The 19,101-nt window shown below is 39.1% G+C and overlaps 1 protein-coding gene across 8 annotated transcripts in view; it reads left to right on the forward strand.

Annotated features, from left to right (window-relative positions):
- The window catches only part of ABCC13 (multidrug resistance-associated protein 11), a 412,318-nt gene that overhangs the window by 301,960 nt on the left and 91,257 nt on the right, over positions 1-19,101 (forward strand). For all 8 annotated transcript variants that reach the window (XR_016365178.1, XR_016365179.1, XR_016365177.1 and 5 more), the window contains exons 15-22: positions 43-160; positions 384-500; positions 670-750; positions 857-1,129; positions 1,601-1,702; positions 1,824-1,891; positions 2,281-2,412; positions 2,544-2,691. Coding sequence is in view for 4 of the 8 variants with exons in the window: in XM_089833423.1 (XP_089689549.1) it covers positions 43-160; positions 384-500; positions 670-750; positions 857-1,129; positions 1,601-1,702; positions 1,824-1,891; positions 2,281-2,412; positions 2,544-2,691 (1,039 nt within the window). In the remaining 4 variants the exon portion in view is untranslated. The remainder of the gene's footprint in view (positions 1-42; positions 161-383; positions 501-669; positions 751-856; positions 1,130-1,600; positions 1,703-1,823; positions 1,892-2,280; positions 2,413-2,543; positions 2,692-19,101) is intronic.

The following is a 19,101-nucleotide window of genomic DNA, read 5'->3' on the forward strand; positions in this document are numbered from 1 at the left end:
TTATGCTACATTCATAATTAATTGCTTGCATTTCTTATGCAGAGTTAGAAAGGCTGGAGAACTTTTAAATTATATTCGGACTTTGAAGATGTATGCTTGGGAGCACTTCTTTGTTGATCGTTTGATGGAAACTAGAAAACATGAAGTGAAACACCTTGCAGTATGTAACATCACATATGGCTTCATTTTACAAGTCAAGTTCTGGTTAAATTTGATAGTAGCAGCAGAAAAGTTCAGGTTCTACTTTACAGTCTGATTGTTGACATGTGGTCATTTGCAGACATTAGTGATAGACTAATAGTTCATTCTTTTGTTCTTTTCTTATGAACCAGGTTTTTGAGAATTTTCAGTGGACTAATGGTTATATATTTAATTTTTGGCAGACTCGAAAATATTTGGATGCTTGGTGTGTCTATTTTTGGGCCACAACACCTACACTTTTCTCTTTGTTCACCTTCAGCCTCTATGCATTATTGGGTTACTCTCTAGATGCAGCAACGGTAGTGATAACAAAAGGCCATAAATTGTGTAGTATAATTTTACAAACAAGCAAGCTTTAGAAAACATTTGAGTTAGCAGTGTAGTAGTGATTTATGACTATTCTTGAGATTTTCACAATTTACAGTCCTAACCAATTTAAAAGTGGGTCTGTTTTCTTAACCCTCACAGGTGTTCACATGTATATCATTGTTTAACATACTCATCTCTCCTCTGAATTCATTCCCATGGGTTATAAATGGTCTTATTGAGGTAACACGTTAGCATTCTTTATATAATTATACAACTTCAGCATAGTCATTGAGCATCAATAGTTTTTCCAAAATTGGATTTTCAAGTTGACTTGTGTTTCCTGCAGGCCTTTATATCCCTTCAACGCCTTGGAAAATTTCTTTCTTGTACAGAACTTAACCCCCATTGGACAAATGATGATGCCACAGAAAACTACAGAGATGTTTGTTATTCTAATAAATGTGAAGAGAATTTAGATAGAGATATGGAGAATATGGCCCTTCTTGTCCAGAACGTGGAATGTGTATGGTCTAACAGTCAACAAGAGCATCTCAATCCAGTTCTAAAGGAGATATCTTTGAGAATTCCAAAAGGATGGTTGACTGTTATTGTTGGCGAGGCAAGTAAAACTTTTTTTTCCCTTGTGTGGATTATTTTCAAAAAGTTATACTGTTTTGATTTTGTCTCTTCTTACTGTTGGATTACAAGGTATTCATTCCATTTTCAGAAAATCTCAATACATGAGTTTAATCTATTTTACTTATTTGATCCTCACTGCATCATTCTGTAATTGTGTTTGAGGTTGTTGGAAAGTGCATCCTTGGAAATTTATATTACAAATTTGAAATAAGCATCAGATTTTTACCATTTATGCTATTTGTGACATGCCAGTATCAATTGACCTGTCTTGGATATGGAGTTATCGCATTAAAGTTTATAACAAACTCCATTTTTTGTCTAAGCAGTGTTTTTTGCCATCCAACACTCAGTTTCAACTTTTCTTCCATCCTTCTGTTTGCATTTTGACTGTAATTCTTACAGCTTCTCATTTGTGGTTCATGTGAGGATATTATTGATTAGTGAACTACAGGTTGGAGCTGGTAAGTCCTCACTACTAAATGCTATACTTGGAGAGATGCGATTTATCAAAGGCAACATTTCTCGATGTGGTGCTGTTGCTTATGTTCCACAGGTTCTATTTTCTTCATTTTCTAGAATTTTCAGAATGTTTGTCTTCTAAATATATTTTGTTTTGAGCATTCTACATATTTCTTCTTATTTTAATAAAATTTAATAATGTTGATTACATTTAGGCCCCATGGATACAGTCAGGAACGGTCCGTGATAACATCCTCTTTGGAAAGGAATATGATGGAGATAGGTTTGTCTTACCTCTGTGATTTTAATAGAAATTTGATTGATATGTATCCAACACTGCCTTATCCTTCTTAACTATCATTGCCATGTGTACTGGCTTTATATTTTATATTTATAATATGCCATTAAGTTTGTAAATATAAAATCTTAGACTGTGAAAGTGAACTAGAAGTCAATATAGAGCCCCATGGCGCATCATGCTGACTACAAGATGATAGAAGATTATGCTATTACTTATTACAGCTATAAAATTCGTAATAATGTTTTTTTTTTCCTGTTGAGATTTAAGATCATGTTCTATATCTGCATCATAACTGATGTAGAAAATAAATCCTTATATATATAATAAATCTGATTTTGTACTGTCCTTGGACACTTGACCATTTGATGAAGATATGCAGAAGTTCTTAAGGCATGTGCATTGGATCTGGATATTCGTTATATGAAGGGATGTGATATGGCAATGATTGGTGAGAAGGGATTCAACTTGTCAGGAGGTCAAAGAGCACGATTAGCACTTGCAAGGTGAAACTGAGACTACAGGCCTATTCAGGCTCACCATACCTTCTTTTTATTATGTTTTATCTTTGTTTTATTATGCTATGGAACTGGTTAAAGTTCCTAGCTAACTTTTGATAAGTTATAATTCTTTTCAGGGCGTTATACCAAGATTGTGACATTTACTTGCTTGATGACACATTGAGTGCTGTTGATGCACATGTTGCTGCTTGGATTTTACAAAATTGTATACTAGGTCCTTTAATGGCTCATAAGACACGAATTTTATGTACTCACAATACTCAGGTTTGCCATTTAACACCATGGCCACTTAGTGCATTGTTTTGTTTTAAATATTTTGAAAATTTTCTCTGCAGCAGAAGAGAAAAATGCTTTTTACGATATGCCAAACTTTATCATGACATAGAATTAGGTCCTAATTACTATTCAGATGCACTTATCAACTTGGCATTGTAATGTCCCCCTTTTTGGCTAACTCAGAAAGCCAGGACAATTGCCTAATTCCACGTTCTTAATATTCCAATGATTGCGATTAAAACCAAGTGAATTTGTTACACCAAATATAAATTGCTATTTCTTTTATAAATGTATGAATCTATGCAATATTGATATATAGCAATGCCTGATATATATATTTAATACTTATTAAATATGCTATGAATGTATTTGCTTTATCACTCATAGTGATAAGGATAGATGCAATGTCTGATATGCGTTGTGCTTGTGCAATTGATGGGTATTGCTTTTAGCAATTTGATTGCTATGTGTAATTTATCAATCTGAAATATGCAATGTATTGATATTGCTTTAACGGTGATATGTTTTATAATTATTTCTTATTTGTATTTATAATCTTACAACTTCAATAATGACTGTTATATCTGATTGCACTCCAAGTGCCTGCAATGTCTTCATTTATCACATACAGAGATAGTATTACTGTGTCTAATCTGGTCTTGATAAATGTGAAATTTGAGATTGTGTCTGATTCACAATCTTGATAATGTATGCAATTGATTTGCTAAGAGGCAATGTGCGCAGAAGAGCAGATCCAATACTGGTTATGTATAAAAGAATAAATGTCTGATGATGATCCATGAAGTGGAAAAGAATGTATTCATATATCTTGCTTTGAATGGGTTGTGTTCTCAAAAGACAGATCCATTCTTACGTATATCTTGTCGTAGAAGATTGTACCACTTTATATAATTTATGCCTCTTCATAACTGATATCCATCAATCTTGAATTAGTGATGGTTAACTGATCCTCTAAACTAATTGGACCTTGACATCCTATCAATGATAATTGAATTATCATTCCTTTGTTGATATTTATCCTATAACTTATGACCTTTTAGTGGATATCATTCATAATTTACGATCAATTCATAATCAGTGTTGACTGCTTATAACTTAATTATAACCGTCCCTCATAACCATAAACACTGACCATAATACTACCATAAGTGCTTAGTCGCAAGAACTATACTTTTTGTAATCGATAGACTTCACTGCTGTTATCAGCATATTCCAATTGCTGCCCTGATCTTCTCCTTCAGTCAATAATACTAATTGCTTTGATTATTGTAGACTATTGAAGTCACCGTCTTTACTTATACTGTAGATTCTTCATTTCATTGCTTGGCATTGGAAATCTCAGCTGCATATTGGGCAGGGATTTAGCACCATACTAGGCGGCATTATTTCTTTTGCTAGCTGTAGGCTTACTGTCAAATTGTAGCGTTTCATGATAATACTGCTGCAAATCAAAGTTTATCACAGGTTCCTAATCGTATTTGTAATTCCATGTACTATTTCTCTGCTGCAACTGGATTACTACAACCGCTAATATACAGGTTATTGTAATTGTAATTTTCTGAACTTTAAAGATATAATTGTAGTGTTGACTTATATGTTAATTAGTGGTCTTTTGGCAAGTCACTACTGGTATTTCATTTCAAGATCTTTTCAACATTTTACATCCTTTGAAAATACCAAAAATTAGTTATTTCAAAAAAACAAAACAAATTACAAAAACCAAAACACTCTATCCAGCATTGCAGCATCGTGAGCCAATAGGACTGTTTACACTAAGGGGTGGACTCTCTGAACACTTCCTCCAATTAGGTCCGTGGTTGCACACATGGGAGAATTTCCCCTTCGTTATATCTTATCAAATCACCTTATAATTATCTTCATGGCAATTATATCGGTATTATTTGCCCTGCCTTCTCATCTTGAGAGCATTTTGATCAAATTGAAGGATTCTAATCATCAAAATTGTTAATCCTTAAAACAAAGTTTCTTTGGCCTAGTGAAGTTTCTGTTTGTTGGCACATTTTGGCCAATGCAATGAACTTTAACTTTCAAAGATAATCTTCGAGCCTTGTGTTTTAACGCTCAGAGTGCAAATAAGGAAGGACAATGGGATTTGAAGACTCAAGGCAATTTCCTTACTCATGGAAGAGATGTGCCTAGCATAGATTCACCTTGTTCAAGGATTTTCAAAATTTTTAGAATTCTTTGACCATGTAGAAATTGCGCTCATGAGAAAAAAGTAGACTTTCTCCTTTGTGCAGGATGCCATGCCTCCCATGTTTAGCACTTTGGAGTGCATATTTAGCTTGGTGATGAACTCTTAGCTAAGTTGCCGATTCGGGTTCAAGGTTCGGGTTTGTGGGTTTGGGCAAAAAAAATTCCCCATTTGGGTCTGTGGGTTTGAGCATATATATAATTGTAAAACTAAGTCATTTCATAGTATGAATATATCAATGTTAGTTGATGACTAATCAATGCCAAATGTCAAAGATAAACATTAAATACTCGCTAATTAATCTATGTTCATGATTATAAAGAAAATCATACATTAAATTACTAAATAGCAAAATGAAGTTTCAAAACATAAACTAGTTCGGTTTGGGCAAAAAAATTTCCCCATTTGGGTCCATGGGTGGGCTCGTGAGCATATATATAATTGTAAAACTAAGTCATTTCATAGTATGAATATATCAATGTTAGTTGATGACTGATCAATGCCAAATGTCAAAGATAAACATTAAATACTCGCTAATTAATCTATGTTCATGATTATAAAGAAAATCATACATTAAATTACTAAATAGCAAAATGAAGTTTCAAAACATAAACTAGTTCATCAGATTGACATATAATAAAGTTTGAAACAAATGTTTAATAGTTTATCAATGATCAAAGACTCGTAGTATCAAAGATGCAAATGCCCTTCAAGGGTCAAATGGGTCATCAAAAAATGAGGGATCAATGGTTTCAACCCCAACTATATCTACTTCCTCATCATTGGAACCCAAACCGGTTCCGCTAGCCCCAGTTGCTATCACATCCTCCTCCTTGTCCTCCTCAAGATCTAGGAAGGCAATTCTAGCTAGATCCTAAACGGTCATCTCCAAGTCAGTAGTCTCAGGTAATACATCCTACAGCTTCTCTAGCCCCATATTGTATTGGATCCTTGTGTGACAGGAGGCACCAGTTGTTGTGAATATATACCAAGTCCTCTTCTTTCTTGGAACTCAACCAATTATGCTTCATTGAGTGGATAGAGTATGTACTCCAATTCCGTTTAGAAGAAAAAAAGCTCACAACCTAGAGAGACAACCAATGCAATTTTAAAAAATTGGAAATTGTAAATATAATAGAATAGGAATTTAAGAGTGCTAATTCTACAAGCTAAGTGGCCATAAAAAAGGACACAAAAAAGAAACTTAAATACTTATGACAAGATCTTAATGGCAAGAGGTTGGAGGTACATGTAACTTTGCCCATGTAAGCACCACCATCCAATGGCATCCATTCTACTTTGGTCATTGATTGCATAAAGGTCTGCATTTTTTTTCTGAGACAAAGTCTGCAAACTCTCTTCTAACATTCAATGCCACCTCAGGATCACTAATGAGCCTACTTAATAGCCTCATATATCCATGAGCAACCTCGGGATCTCAATTTGGTGCCACTCTACCAGGAATAGAAAGTAACTCACCGCTATAATACTTGGGAGAAAGTGCATAAGCCAGGAGGTGTAAAGGTGTAGTTATCTTATTCCAGCAATGTAGAACAATTTTCTCCACGTATTTGTAGAAGGTTTTCTCAAGATCATGATCTCTCCTCTGAATGACTTGGGATGTCAAATGTTGTTCATGTAAGTTATCTTGATGTAGTGTTAATTAAAATTAAAAATCAAAATCTCTCAATAAACAAGGATAAAGTATTGTATAAAATTTAAACTTACAATTTTCACTCTCTCTAGCATGGAGTCCATGGCATCATTTATGTCCCCCTAACAAGGCTCATCAGTGTCGAAAAATCAAAGCATAGACATGATGGGCTCGGTGAATTCTAATATTGGTCAGCCGCTCGGTGAACAAGAAGAAACATATATTCAATGCAAAATACTATTCATTTATCAAATGATTTCCATACATAACAATGATATTTCATCCAATGATAATGATGCCAAAATACATAAGTGTTCATGACATTTATAATGTCCAAAACGGTGCCAATGAAATGACACAACCGTGTCCACATTGGTAACTATCTAACTACCCATTTTGTTGAACAACATCATCCCCCCCAAAAAAGAAAAGTCGTCTCCTGGCGACTCAAAAACTAATAAAATTAGGAGAGAACATACAAACATAGAAACAACATATACTAGGGAAGAGGTTGCGTCCCTTAAGTGTTCTGCTGTCGGTGCAACTCATAAAATTGATCAATGCAGATGTGTAAATCCTTCTGTGTTTGTGTGTTAACCTTCACTACCTCCTTCAAGAGAAGTGTTGCATCCATGGGCCTAGGCTATTTGCAATCCTTGTTCGGCTGCCTATAATCTTTGTTTGGCCTTCTCCTTATCTTGCAAGAGCGCTACACCCTTCATTGCCCATGTTGTCTACCGCTTAACCAATTCTGCAGCTAACTTCTCTCTAGTTTCCCTCTCAATTGTCGTAGACCTCTTAGCTGTAATCCTCTCTACTGCCCTATCTACCTCTGCATGCCTATGAGCATAGTAGACGCCTTTATATGCCCCCACTATCTCATGTGCCAACTTCTCCATAGCCGTGGTGCACAGTCCCAACTTAGGCTTTGTAGCCCAATCAACCATCTCTGGTGTTTTTACTGCTGGCAATCCCCTAGCCTCAAAGTAGGAGCGAAAATGCTCAGGACAAACCCCCCGAATATAGGCTCGGATCAAATGTAACTCCTTCCTACGAGTCAAAGCCTAATATGCAACGATGCATCCTCTCTCCATCACAACCTTCATAGCTCTGATGTATGCCTTGCATCTATCCTCATCCAACCCGTAATCCGCTTTTCCCACATCGTCCATATTCCACTCCCTATCGGTATCTATCTCTACCTCGTCTATGGTAGCCGCGTCCACATCCGGTGCCGCCTCCTCTGCGAGTGCATCCTCAGACTGTGTTACTCCCACCTCCTATGGCTCTAATATGGCAGTTGCTCTTGGGGATACCTCTCCATGCCTCGAGGATTGAATAGAGGGACTGACCTCTGCAAGAATGAGTCGGAACTGCTATTGCAAGAATGCATTGGCACTGTCCATATATCAATGTTAGCTGATGACTGATCAATGCCAAATGTCAAAGATAAACATTAAATACTCGCCAATGCATCTCCTCAGCCAACAAAGATGAAGATATGGTGACCACAACGTCAGAGCCAATTACATCTAGTCAAACTTGAGGTTCGGGCTCTAGCGCGTGCATCTCTATTATCTCTACTGCTAGTGCAACTGGATTTGGTGAAACATCTTGTGGAGTCATAACACCTACCATGGTCGTCGGTGGAGTCATGATAACTAGTGCATGCCTCTAGCCAAACGGAGGAATAAGCGAGGTAGTGGCTATCAACTGTGCTGAAGTTGGCAACTGGGGAGGGGTGAAAAATGTGGACCCTTCGACCGCTACGTCACTCCCAACTTCTGTCGAGGTACTCTCTTCCTTGAAATTGGCTCCAGTACTCTCTATGGTTTCCTCCCTTCCGCTGTCTATGTCCTCGTATGCATCCAACCCTTGCAATACCCTCTTCTAACCGGTCGCAGTTCCACCTTTATCTAAATGCCTCCAGTAGAATACTAGAGCTTCTCTTGGCACCAATTTCCCCCTTGGTGGAACTTCAAAGTCATCTACTGGAACTTGATGAAGGGTTGCTTCCAGAAACAAGCCAATAGCATGATATGGCATGAAAAATGTTCGATGTTGTAATGTCATAAACTCCTCCATCCTATCAGTGAGGATCGTGGCCAATCATACACAGTAGCATTCATGATGTTGTTCATAAATGTAATCTAAGGCAGAGCGATATCTGAGGCCCTACTTGCCCCCGTCAATCTACTTTTAATTACATCCATAATACATCTCAAATGGCCCTCTCGAATGAAATCTCTCCATAGTCCTCGACTCTTGGCACCTTTCACCACAGACTTCATTTCCTCTGGTGTGAGATCAAAGCCCACTAGTTTTACCCAATATTCCTTGCATTCTTGTGGCAACTTGTGATTCTTGGTCACCACTTTGCGACCCCCTTGGCCAGGAATGCCAAAAACCCTACTAAAATCTCACGGTTTGAAAGAGACTGTCATATGCTACTTCTTGAACAAAAATGTACTTGTTCTATTGTTCTTGTTGTGCGTTTCTATCATAGTTCTTAATATTGACTCAAACAACCGAATGGAGAATATTGGGAGTTGTATTGCCCAATTTATTTGCGCCCATATCAGAATTTGTTTGATTAAATTTGTTTCTATAGTCTCTTACCACCATCTCTGGCACTCACTGCTATCCAACCCTTCAAACTGAACTATGAGGTGTGACAGGTGAGCCTTCACCTTCTGTTTCTTGCTGCTGGAAGTTGTCGGCCCTACAACTTGGACTCCAGAAGCCAACCATCTAGCATTCTTTTCCATATTTTCCTTCAACTAATTTTTCCACTGTTTTCTTTTCCCTGCCGACTGCATCATAACGGTCTCTTGTTTTGTCTTTTATTAGGACCAAATAAAATAGTTAGGTTTTGAAACAAGCCAATAGCATGTGGCATGAAAAATGTTCGATGTTGTAATGTCATAAACGTCTCCATCGTGTCGGCGAGGACCGTGGCCCAATGATACATGGTAACATTCACGATGTTGTTCATGAATGTAATCTGAAGCAGAGCGATATCTGAGGCCCTACTTGCCCCCGTCAATCTGTTTTTAATTACATCTATAATACAACCCCAATGGCCCTCTCAAATGAAATCTCTCTATAGTCCTCAGCTCTTGGCACCTTTCACCACAAACTCCATTTCCTCTGGTGTGAGATTGCGGCCCACCAATTTTACCCAATATTCCTTGCATTCTTGTGGCAAATTGTGATTCTTGGTCACCACTTTGCGACCTCCTTGGCCAGGAATGCCAAAAACCCTCTTGAAATCTCGCGATTTGAAAGAGACTGTCATATGCTGCTTGTTGAACAAAAAAGTACTTGTTATGTTGTTCTTGTTGTACGTTTCTATCAAAGTTCTTAATATCAACTCAAACAGCTGAATGGACAATACTAGGAGTTGTATTGCCAAATTTATTTACCCCCGTATCAGAATTTGTTTGATTAAATCTACTTCTACAGTCTGTTACCACCATCTCCGGCACTCACTGCCATCCAACCCTTCAAACTGAACTATGAGGTGTGACAGGTGAGCCTTCACCTTCTATTTGTTGCTGCTAGAAGTTGTCGGGCCTGCAACTCGGACTCTAGAAGCCAACACTCTGGCATTCTTTTCCATATTTGCCTTCAACTAATTTTTCCACTATTTTCTTTTCCTTGCCAACTACATCGTAATGGTCTCTTGTTTTGTCTTTTATTAGGACCAAATAAAACAGTTAGGTTTTGTTCTCTTGCAGTAGTGCTTCTTTGGCCGCCACTGGGTTCCCACACCAAATGCTCTTGTTGTCGTTTTTCTTCCCTGTGAATATTCTTTTTATGTCTCCTATGGATGCTCCATCCTGTCTTCATAGCAAACAATATCTATAGCCCGACCCGATTTTCCTCTTACCGCATGACAACCTCCTTTCTCCACAGACTCTCCTTGCAAGCAGTCTACACGGGGCTCTTCTTTTCATTGAATGATGATTCCTCCACGGACGGCGGATTATACTTTTCCCTCCTCAACACTCTATGGCCTCGGTGAGTTCATCGATAGTTCGTTGTTTGCTCTCCCTCTGTGTATGTCCACAGAGGTTTTTAGCTTTTATTTTCACGTATGTCCACGGGACTTTTTAGCTTTCAAACCGCAGAAGGCTACCGCGGAGGGCTTATGTCCAAAATTGCAGCAATCTCCGCAAAACAACATATAGCCCCATGGGACCAACAAGTCTGCGGGATTTTCCATTTTTTAAAATTTATTTTATTTTATTATTTATTTTATTATTATTATTTTTTTAATCACCTAAATCTAATTTGCGATGATCCCTTACTTCGCCTCCCTATCGTACCTGGTAAATTTTTAACTTCAATACATTGATGGCGTCGGGAATTTCGCACCTATCAAGATCCATAGTTTTATGGATCCATTGTCGCCGACTTCTTTCACTTTATAGGGTCCAAGCCATTTAACCTTGAATTTCCCTGGTTTTATCTCATTGCGGCCGTTATACCGAAGCACAAGTTGGCCTGGCTAAAACCTTGTTCTTTTCAAATGTTTGTCGTGCCACGCCTTTTGACAAGTTTACACCACCTCTATCGCCCATTGTATTGTTAATCTGCGTTTGTATAGTTTATTCAATTGAGATAGGCGTTTATGTAAACTCTCCATATCTCCAAGTCCATTGTCAATTGCAATTCGTAGACTTGAGACCATAAAATCGGCTAATACAGTAGGCCCACGGCGCCAAAGGCAACTTTTCCTCCTAGTCTTCATGTTTGACACCACATGATTTATATATAATGGCCACCAGAATTTAATTTGTGGCTTCCACTTGGCCATTGGCTTGTGGGTAGTAGGGACTTGACAACAAATGAAAAATCTTGAATTTTGTTGTCAATAATTTGATCACGTGATTGACAAAGTGACCCCCTCTGCACTTGTCAACTGAATAGGTATGCCATACCACGTGATGATTTGTTCATACAAGAACTTAGCCGTACTGATTGCAGAGTTGTCGGGCAGTGCCCATGCCTCTACCCATTTTGTTAAATACTCCATAGCCACCACTATGTATCAGCAACGTCGAGCCCTACTCGCCTTCAATGGACCCATGAAGTCTAGTCCCCAACGTTCAAACAACTCTTGGTCGTGGGACAGGTTTAATGACATGAAGTCCCTCTTGAGTGGTTTGTTGGCTCCTTGGCATGTATCACAGCTCAACACCCATTCCCGTGCATCATTGTAAAGTGTGGGCCACCATAACCCAGCAAGAAGAACCTTCCATGCCATTGTGTTGGGTCCCATGTGGCCGCCTGTCGGACCTTCATGTGCTTCCCTTAGAACGCTCTGCACTTCTTCTTCCATTACACATCGCCGCAGCACATGATCAAGACCCATCTTGTATAGGAGACCATTTATTAGTTGAAAAGTCCGATTACTTAAAACTAGCCTCTGTCATTCACTTGGCGGCATCTCTCTCGGAAATTGAGATGTGCATAGATACTCCCTGATAGACTTGTACCATCCCGAAAGAATGGCGATTTTGGATTAGTGTGCATCTAAAAAATCATCATGGACCCCTTCCGATGGCTCCCTAGACCTGATTCGGGAGAGCAAGTCCACAATGACATGACTCTTCTCAAGTCGCACAATGATGGTGAAGGTGAATTCCTGTAGTAGCAACAACCATCTGCTAATTTTGCCTTGGATAATTGGTTTGTTCACTAGGTACATCAATGCTTGGTGATCAACATAAAAGGTAAATGGTGTAGCTAATAGGTAATTTTTGAACTTTTGTACCAAGTATACCATCTCGAGAGCCTCTCTTTCGGTGGTGCTATAATTCTTCTCGACTTTTGACAGTAACCGACTTATGAAATGCACTAGGTGATCGAGGCCATGGTCACCAGTCTACGCCAATGTTGCACCTATGGCAAAGTTTGAAGCATCAACGTGGATGTGGAACTCCTTGTCCCAATTTGGATACGCCAATATGGCCACCCCCAGTAATCTATTCTTCAGTTTTGTGAAGGCGTCTCCTGCTTGGAAGTCTAGATGTATGGTTCTCCTTTCCGTGTCAACTTGTCTAGGGGCAGAGTAATTCGGGGATAGTTCTTTATAAATCGTCTATAGTACCCAATGTGCCCGAGAAAAGACTTGACTCCAGATACCTCCATCGGGGCTTCCATTTCTACTATCACCCTTACTTTATTTGGGGTCAGTCTTTAATCCTGTCTTGCAAACAATGTGCCCAAGTCTTTCTCCTTGAGGAACCATGAACCAATTTTTTTTTGGATTCAATGCCAATCTTGCATAACAACACCTCTCCATACATTCCTGGAGTGCCTTCAAGTGGTTGTTCTGTCCACAAAAAATGGGCCAATCATCCAAAAATGCTCGGAAGTTTCCTACTGACATTTTGTCAAATATGTGCAAAATGATCCTCTGAAATGTGGTAGGTGCATTACACAATTCGAAGGGCATTTAGTTGTACCGATATACTCCATCCTCCACCACAAAAATAGTTTTCAGTTTGTCTTCTTCAGCAATGGAGATCTTGTTAGAGCCAGAGAATCCGTCCATAAAGGAATACATCTCGTGTCCTGCCACTTCTTCCAGAATCGTGTCGATGAACAAAATTGGGAAGGGATCTTTTATTGTGACAACGTTGAGGCACCAAGAGTCCACACTTCCTTTTTCATCGATATTACAATTGATGATACCCACTCACTTATTTGAACTTTGAATATTTTGTTGGCTTCCAACATTTGTTGTATTTCCTCATCTATGCGAGCTGTGTAGTTCTTGTTCATTCTGTACGGGTGCTTTCGCATAGGTATAGCTCCGGATACCAACAGTATGCGATGGACACACATCTCTGGTGGGACCCCTTTTAAATCCTTGTAAGTCCATGCAAACACATCTTTGTACTCCATAAAGATTTTAAATGCCACAACTTTTAGTACAGGGTTCCAGTCGTCTCCCACGAGTATGTTCCTTGGATTCTCTGCGTTGCCAAGATTAGTAGCCTCTACTGATGGCTCCTCATATCTTATCTCTTTTCCTTCAAAGTAATGGCAGGACTCTCACTGATCTCCGCGTCTTCGTGGTCCCTTGGACCACACCATCGACATAATTTTTGAGTGAAGTGACTGCCCCATTCGTTACATGCCCGACATTGGATTATGGCCTTCCCTTGGAATCATGTTGTATTTGATTCCTATTGTCATTCCCACCCCGTCCTCCTTGGCAGTTGTTCTAGTAGCCGTCGGACGTGGCATATTGTTGCCCTAGGTCTCAATGTTAGTGCTAGAAGTGGATGGTTGTTCCTATGTGAATAGTATCTATTGGCTTCTAGTCTTCATGTTGAACGAACATTCCTTTTTAGAATGACCCGAGACCTAACAGATATTGCACATTACCTTTTTAGGGCACACTCCCTTCGAATGATCTTTCTCTTTGCAATCCGTACACCAAATTTCTCCTTCCTCCATGTGGCCAGTTCTCTTCATGGACTTGAATTCTTTTCTCATTTGCTCCAAGTCTTTTTGGAGGGCTTGTACTTTCTTGCTAGGCTCCTCCTTGCTGTCTCCATTGCTTCCCCCGTCAAAGGATTCATCGCTTTCGGAGGAGGATGAGGATTTACTTTTGTTCTTCTTTTTCTTTGTTGTTTTGCTTTCACTTTCTAGATTTAGGGTACAGTCATAGGCATCTGTGTATGATGTAGGTGGAACTATCTTCATTTTCTTTCTCAGTGCCCCACAGAGGCCTTCTACAAACCAACGTTTCTTTAGTTCATCTACGGGTTGAGTACCCATCCGGCTAAGATCTTTGAACCTTCGATTGTAGGCTCAAAACAGTGTCCTTTCCTTGTTTATAGTTGTATATTTCCACCACAACCTCATTGTCGTCCCATAGCAGTCGGAATTCTACTTCGAATTTTTTCTATAGATCATCCCATGTGGTGATCTTTGCCTTGTCCATATTCGAGAACCAATCCACAACCACTCTCCATAGGCTAGCAAGGAACTGGTGCAGCCACTCATCCACATCAGTGATCGAGTTGGCTGTCCATATAATTTCACACGTATGGCAATGCCGCATGGGATCTTCCTTCGCGTCGCCTATGAACTTCGAGAGTTTTTTCTTTTGCGACATTGTGCTTCTTGCCCTTTGATTACCACTAGATCGTGTCATTGAACTATTAGAAGTTGGTCCTCGCTGGTTACTTTGACAACCATGCAGTGTCGCTCCGACACTTCCTTGTGCCCTGATGTCTTCTGTTAGCCTCACCTCTCCTTCTTCAAAGGTTCCCTCTTGTAGTGGTTGACAGGATGAACGTAAAAATTGCTCCTTTGTCTCCTCAAGCACTACTAATCTATGTCGTGTTTCCTCGAGCAACTCTTCGTTGCTCCGTCCCTATCATTCTAGCAAACTATGGCACCCTTCGTTAGTTCTTTTGAACCCTGCTACAACCACCACACTAGGTGATTCCTCCGGCTGTCCCTCAGTCCGTTCCCCAGCAAGTTGTCTTATTCTCTGTCATTGTTTGGCATCCCCACGCACAGTTTGTAATTCATCAATTTCTTCCCTCAAATTCCTATTCTTATTTAAATATTGGGCATTTGACGTATACTATTATAAAACAAAAAAAAATAGAACACGCTTTTATTTATTTAATCTATATACATCATGCATCGACTCAAGCAACAATTACAGACTCAAGTGTTCTTTGGTTCCATGGCTCAAAAGCTCATGGTTTCATTTTGCAATGTCGTGCATCTGTCTCCTCATGAAAATTCTTGAGGGTTTCCTGACGGCGTTCCTCGCGTTCTACTTCCTCCCTGCGTCTCTTCTTTGCCACGTACGCTTGTGGGATCAGACGGGGGAGTTGGTCTAAATATTTGTTCGTGGTTGGGCTTGCATTCATAGCATCCCACACATTGTCTGGCGTAACCCCATTATCCACGGCTTCTCTCCATACGAATGTTTCAAGGCCTATGCAGTATAGAATGTGAATGTTTTGTGCTACCTCGTGCTCTCGTTCAAAAATTTATGTTTCATCGTTCTCATTCGTCTTCCTATTGTCTTGTATTGTTATTCTCATTTATCTTCGTCCTTCCATACTACTCCGAATTGTGTTGGCAACGACACAAAATGTTCAGCCCCTCGGTGAATAGGAAGAAACATATAATCAATGCAAAATTCTATTTATTTATCAAATGATTTATGTACAAAACAATGATATTTCATCCAATGATAATGATGCCAAAATACATAAGTGGTCACGACATTTATAATATCTGAAATGGTGCCAATGAAATGACACAACCGTGTCCGCACTGGTAATTGTCTAACTGCCCATTTTTCGGGACAACAAATACATATTACACCCTATTCCAAAAATCATCACTCAAGATCAAATCCTTTACATTTGTAGCCCTTTCTGTATCAGCTTGCTTCCATCCACCCCATTGGTTGCTAATAACCATTTGGCACAATGCTTGTCTCACCCTCACAAGTCATCTACAGATGATTGTGAGTGAAGCAAACCTTGTTTCAGCAACCTATTCCCATCTCAATTCAAATGTGTAAACAACACAAAAAACATATTATTCAATTATGTAAAGTATGACACAAAATGATAAATGAAACTAAATTAAGTTACCTTCAATAATTCCAAGCTGGAGAAATTTCTGAAAATTGCTTTTATCATATGGTGAGTTGTTACAAACATTGGGATCTCCTTACCCTCCTCATACACTTTTTTCACCCATTCAATTTGGGTGCCAGTTGCTTTCATCACCAAGTTCAAGGAGTGGATGGTACATGGTGTCGAAAAGATATGATCATAACGTGCTTCTACCAAAGTACCTGCAGCCCTAAAAACTTTAGCACTGTGTGTTATTACTTGGACAACATTGTCAACTTCCACGGACTCTATGAAATCAATAAGAAGCCCGACAATAAAATTTGCATCCTTTGCTTGCCCTTCACAATCAATCACCCTCAAAACATTGCCCCCTTGGGGGAGACAGTAATCACATTCATTAATTGACGGTTTTTGCAATCTTTCCATCCATTAGAGACAATACTCAACACCATTTGGATCCAAGAATCTCTAATTGGTTTGAGGAGGGTGTCTACATTCTTTCTCTTGTTATGCGATATGGCGGTTCTCAACTTTTCATAGCTAGGGCCTTGGTAACAACGAGGTGCTACATTTATTGCTTGCACCATCTCTCTCTAATATGGTGATCTCACTAGGTTGAATGGAACACCATTTGTAAAGAGGCAATGCCCAATCTTTATGTCAGCAATTTCTCTCAATTCATTTTGAAACGCCTTATCTAATGGGCCTCTCTTGCGGGATGGGGGTGCTTCTATTTCTTCTTCATGTATAGAAGGGGTTGGTAGGAGTTGTTTAGTGGTTGTTTGAGAGGGTGGTCTTGGTGATTTTTGCTTTGTTCTATCTTTTTTCCCCTTTGACACTAACCTATCGCTCTCTTCTTGTACTTTTAACATGCGTTCTATTTGAGAAGCTGACAACCCCTTTCTACCTCCATTTGGGGGGCCCTCACACATGCTAAGTCCTTGACCTAATGGGCCTATGAAATGATGTTTAACTTGGTAATATGAGCTCCTATATTGGGTTAAGCAAAATTTGCATTTCCATACATACCCTCCCCCTCCAATAGATTGCTCAATTCTTGTTGTATACTTCCACTAAGGAGAACTTTTATTAATCATAAATCTTTGGGATCCCCCCCTCCCCACTGAACTCTAACTACTCATTCTTGCAATCTATAACAAAAATAAAAATTCAAAATTCAGAACTTATACAAGAAGTTCATAAAATTTTAGAATGATAAAATTTTTTTTAAAAAACTATCAAAGAAGCAAAGGGAAGGATCAAATACATACTAGGAACACTCAAAACTGATTTTTGGAAGGATTTGAGACTCCACGAACAATCTCTTTCAACTTCTTTTCAAACTTACAAAATGCCCACACCAAAATGAGAGAAAAATGAGAAAGAAAATGAGAGATTAGAGGAATGAAATGTTTCTTTATGGGCTTCTTTTAGGGTCAAAAACAAAAAAAAAAATAAATAACCATTTTTAAAATATTTTTTAAGTGACTTCTTTGGCCCCATGGACCACAAGTCCTAGATTCGCAAGGGTCCTCGCAAATTCGCTTGGGTTCGCACTTTCCCCGAGCAGACCCACAATCCCCAACAGGGACCCTACCTAAACCCAAACCCAATCTCCAAGGTCCGAACCTGGCTCTCAAGACTTTTAGTGTTGAGCACAATTGCTCTACTCTCAGATTTGTCCCAAATGGGATGTAGGAAGGATCAAATACATAATGGGAACACTCAACACTGATTCTTGGAAGGATCTGAGACACCACGAACAATCTCTTCCAACTTCTCTTCAAACTTACAAAATGCCCACACCAAAAAGAGAGAAAAATGAGAAAGAAAATGAGAGATTAGAGGAATGAAATGTTTCTTATTGGACTTCTTTTAGGGGTAGAAAAATAATAATAATAATAATAAACCATTTTTTTATGTTTTTTAAGTGACTTCTTTGGCCCCACGGACCACAGGTCCTAGATTCGCTAGGGTCCGCCCAAATTCGCCTGGGTCTGCACTTTCCCCAAGCAGACCCACAGTCCCCAATAGGGACCCTACCCAGACCCTAACTCAAGCTCCAAGGTCCGAACCTGGCTTCTAAGACTTTTAGTGTTAAGCACAATTGCTCTACTCTCAGATTTTCCCCAAATGGGATGCTCAAAAGGATGTCAAGCATCATGAAGATTTCTTAGCCCATGAAGCGTAGATTTTGAGGGAAAAATGAGATGGAAGGGATTTTTTTCTTTTTCTTTTTTCATGGGGTGAGGGGAGGGTTGCATCCATATAACATTTACATTTTATTTTATTAGGTGGAACAAGGGCCTATCATGGAATGATGGCATCCGCACTAGAGCTCAAGGAGATTTCTTAGGCTCTGTAGAGGGTTCTCTACATCTTGGAATTTGGGAGGAAGTGCACAAGACTAATGCTTTGGTGGGTATATTTGCATGGGGAGGATTCCAATTACTTGCTCATCAATTCCTAAGACCTAAGCTTTACGAATGCCATGAATGAGTATTTCCTATGAAATTTCCTGATGCATAGGAAACATCATCCTATAGCACTTCTCAAGCATGATGATGGGCTTGAACACTTAAGGATTTGGTGCCAGTTTGGAGTTCTCGATTTGAATGTGACCTGACACTAGTGAGGCATCTCATTATTTAGATATTTCGTGTCTTATGATTTTATCATTTGAAAAAATATTTGTCTACAAAGAAATGGCACTTTGTGGGAGAAAACAAGGACTTCTGAGGGATTTTGATGTATTTAAGGAATTATTTGTTTATGCTTTTATCAGTTCATGGGCACAATCTAAGCCTTGCTCTAAATTTGTCAAACTTAGTCATTTCATCGTTTCTCCATTTAGTCATGATCTATACTTAGTT

Source organism: Cupressus sempervirens, chromosome 5, assembly GCF_028749045.1.
Source record: "Cupressus sempervirens isolate cs-2001-9-10 chromosome 5, ASM2874904v1, whole genome shotgun sequence".
In the NCBI taxonomy this organism is placed as follows: Eukaryota; Viridiplantae; Streptophyta; class Pinopsida; order Cupressales; family Cupressaceae; genus Cupressus; species Cupressus sempervirens.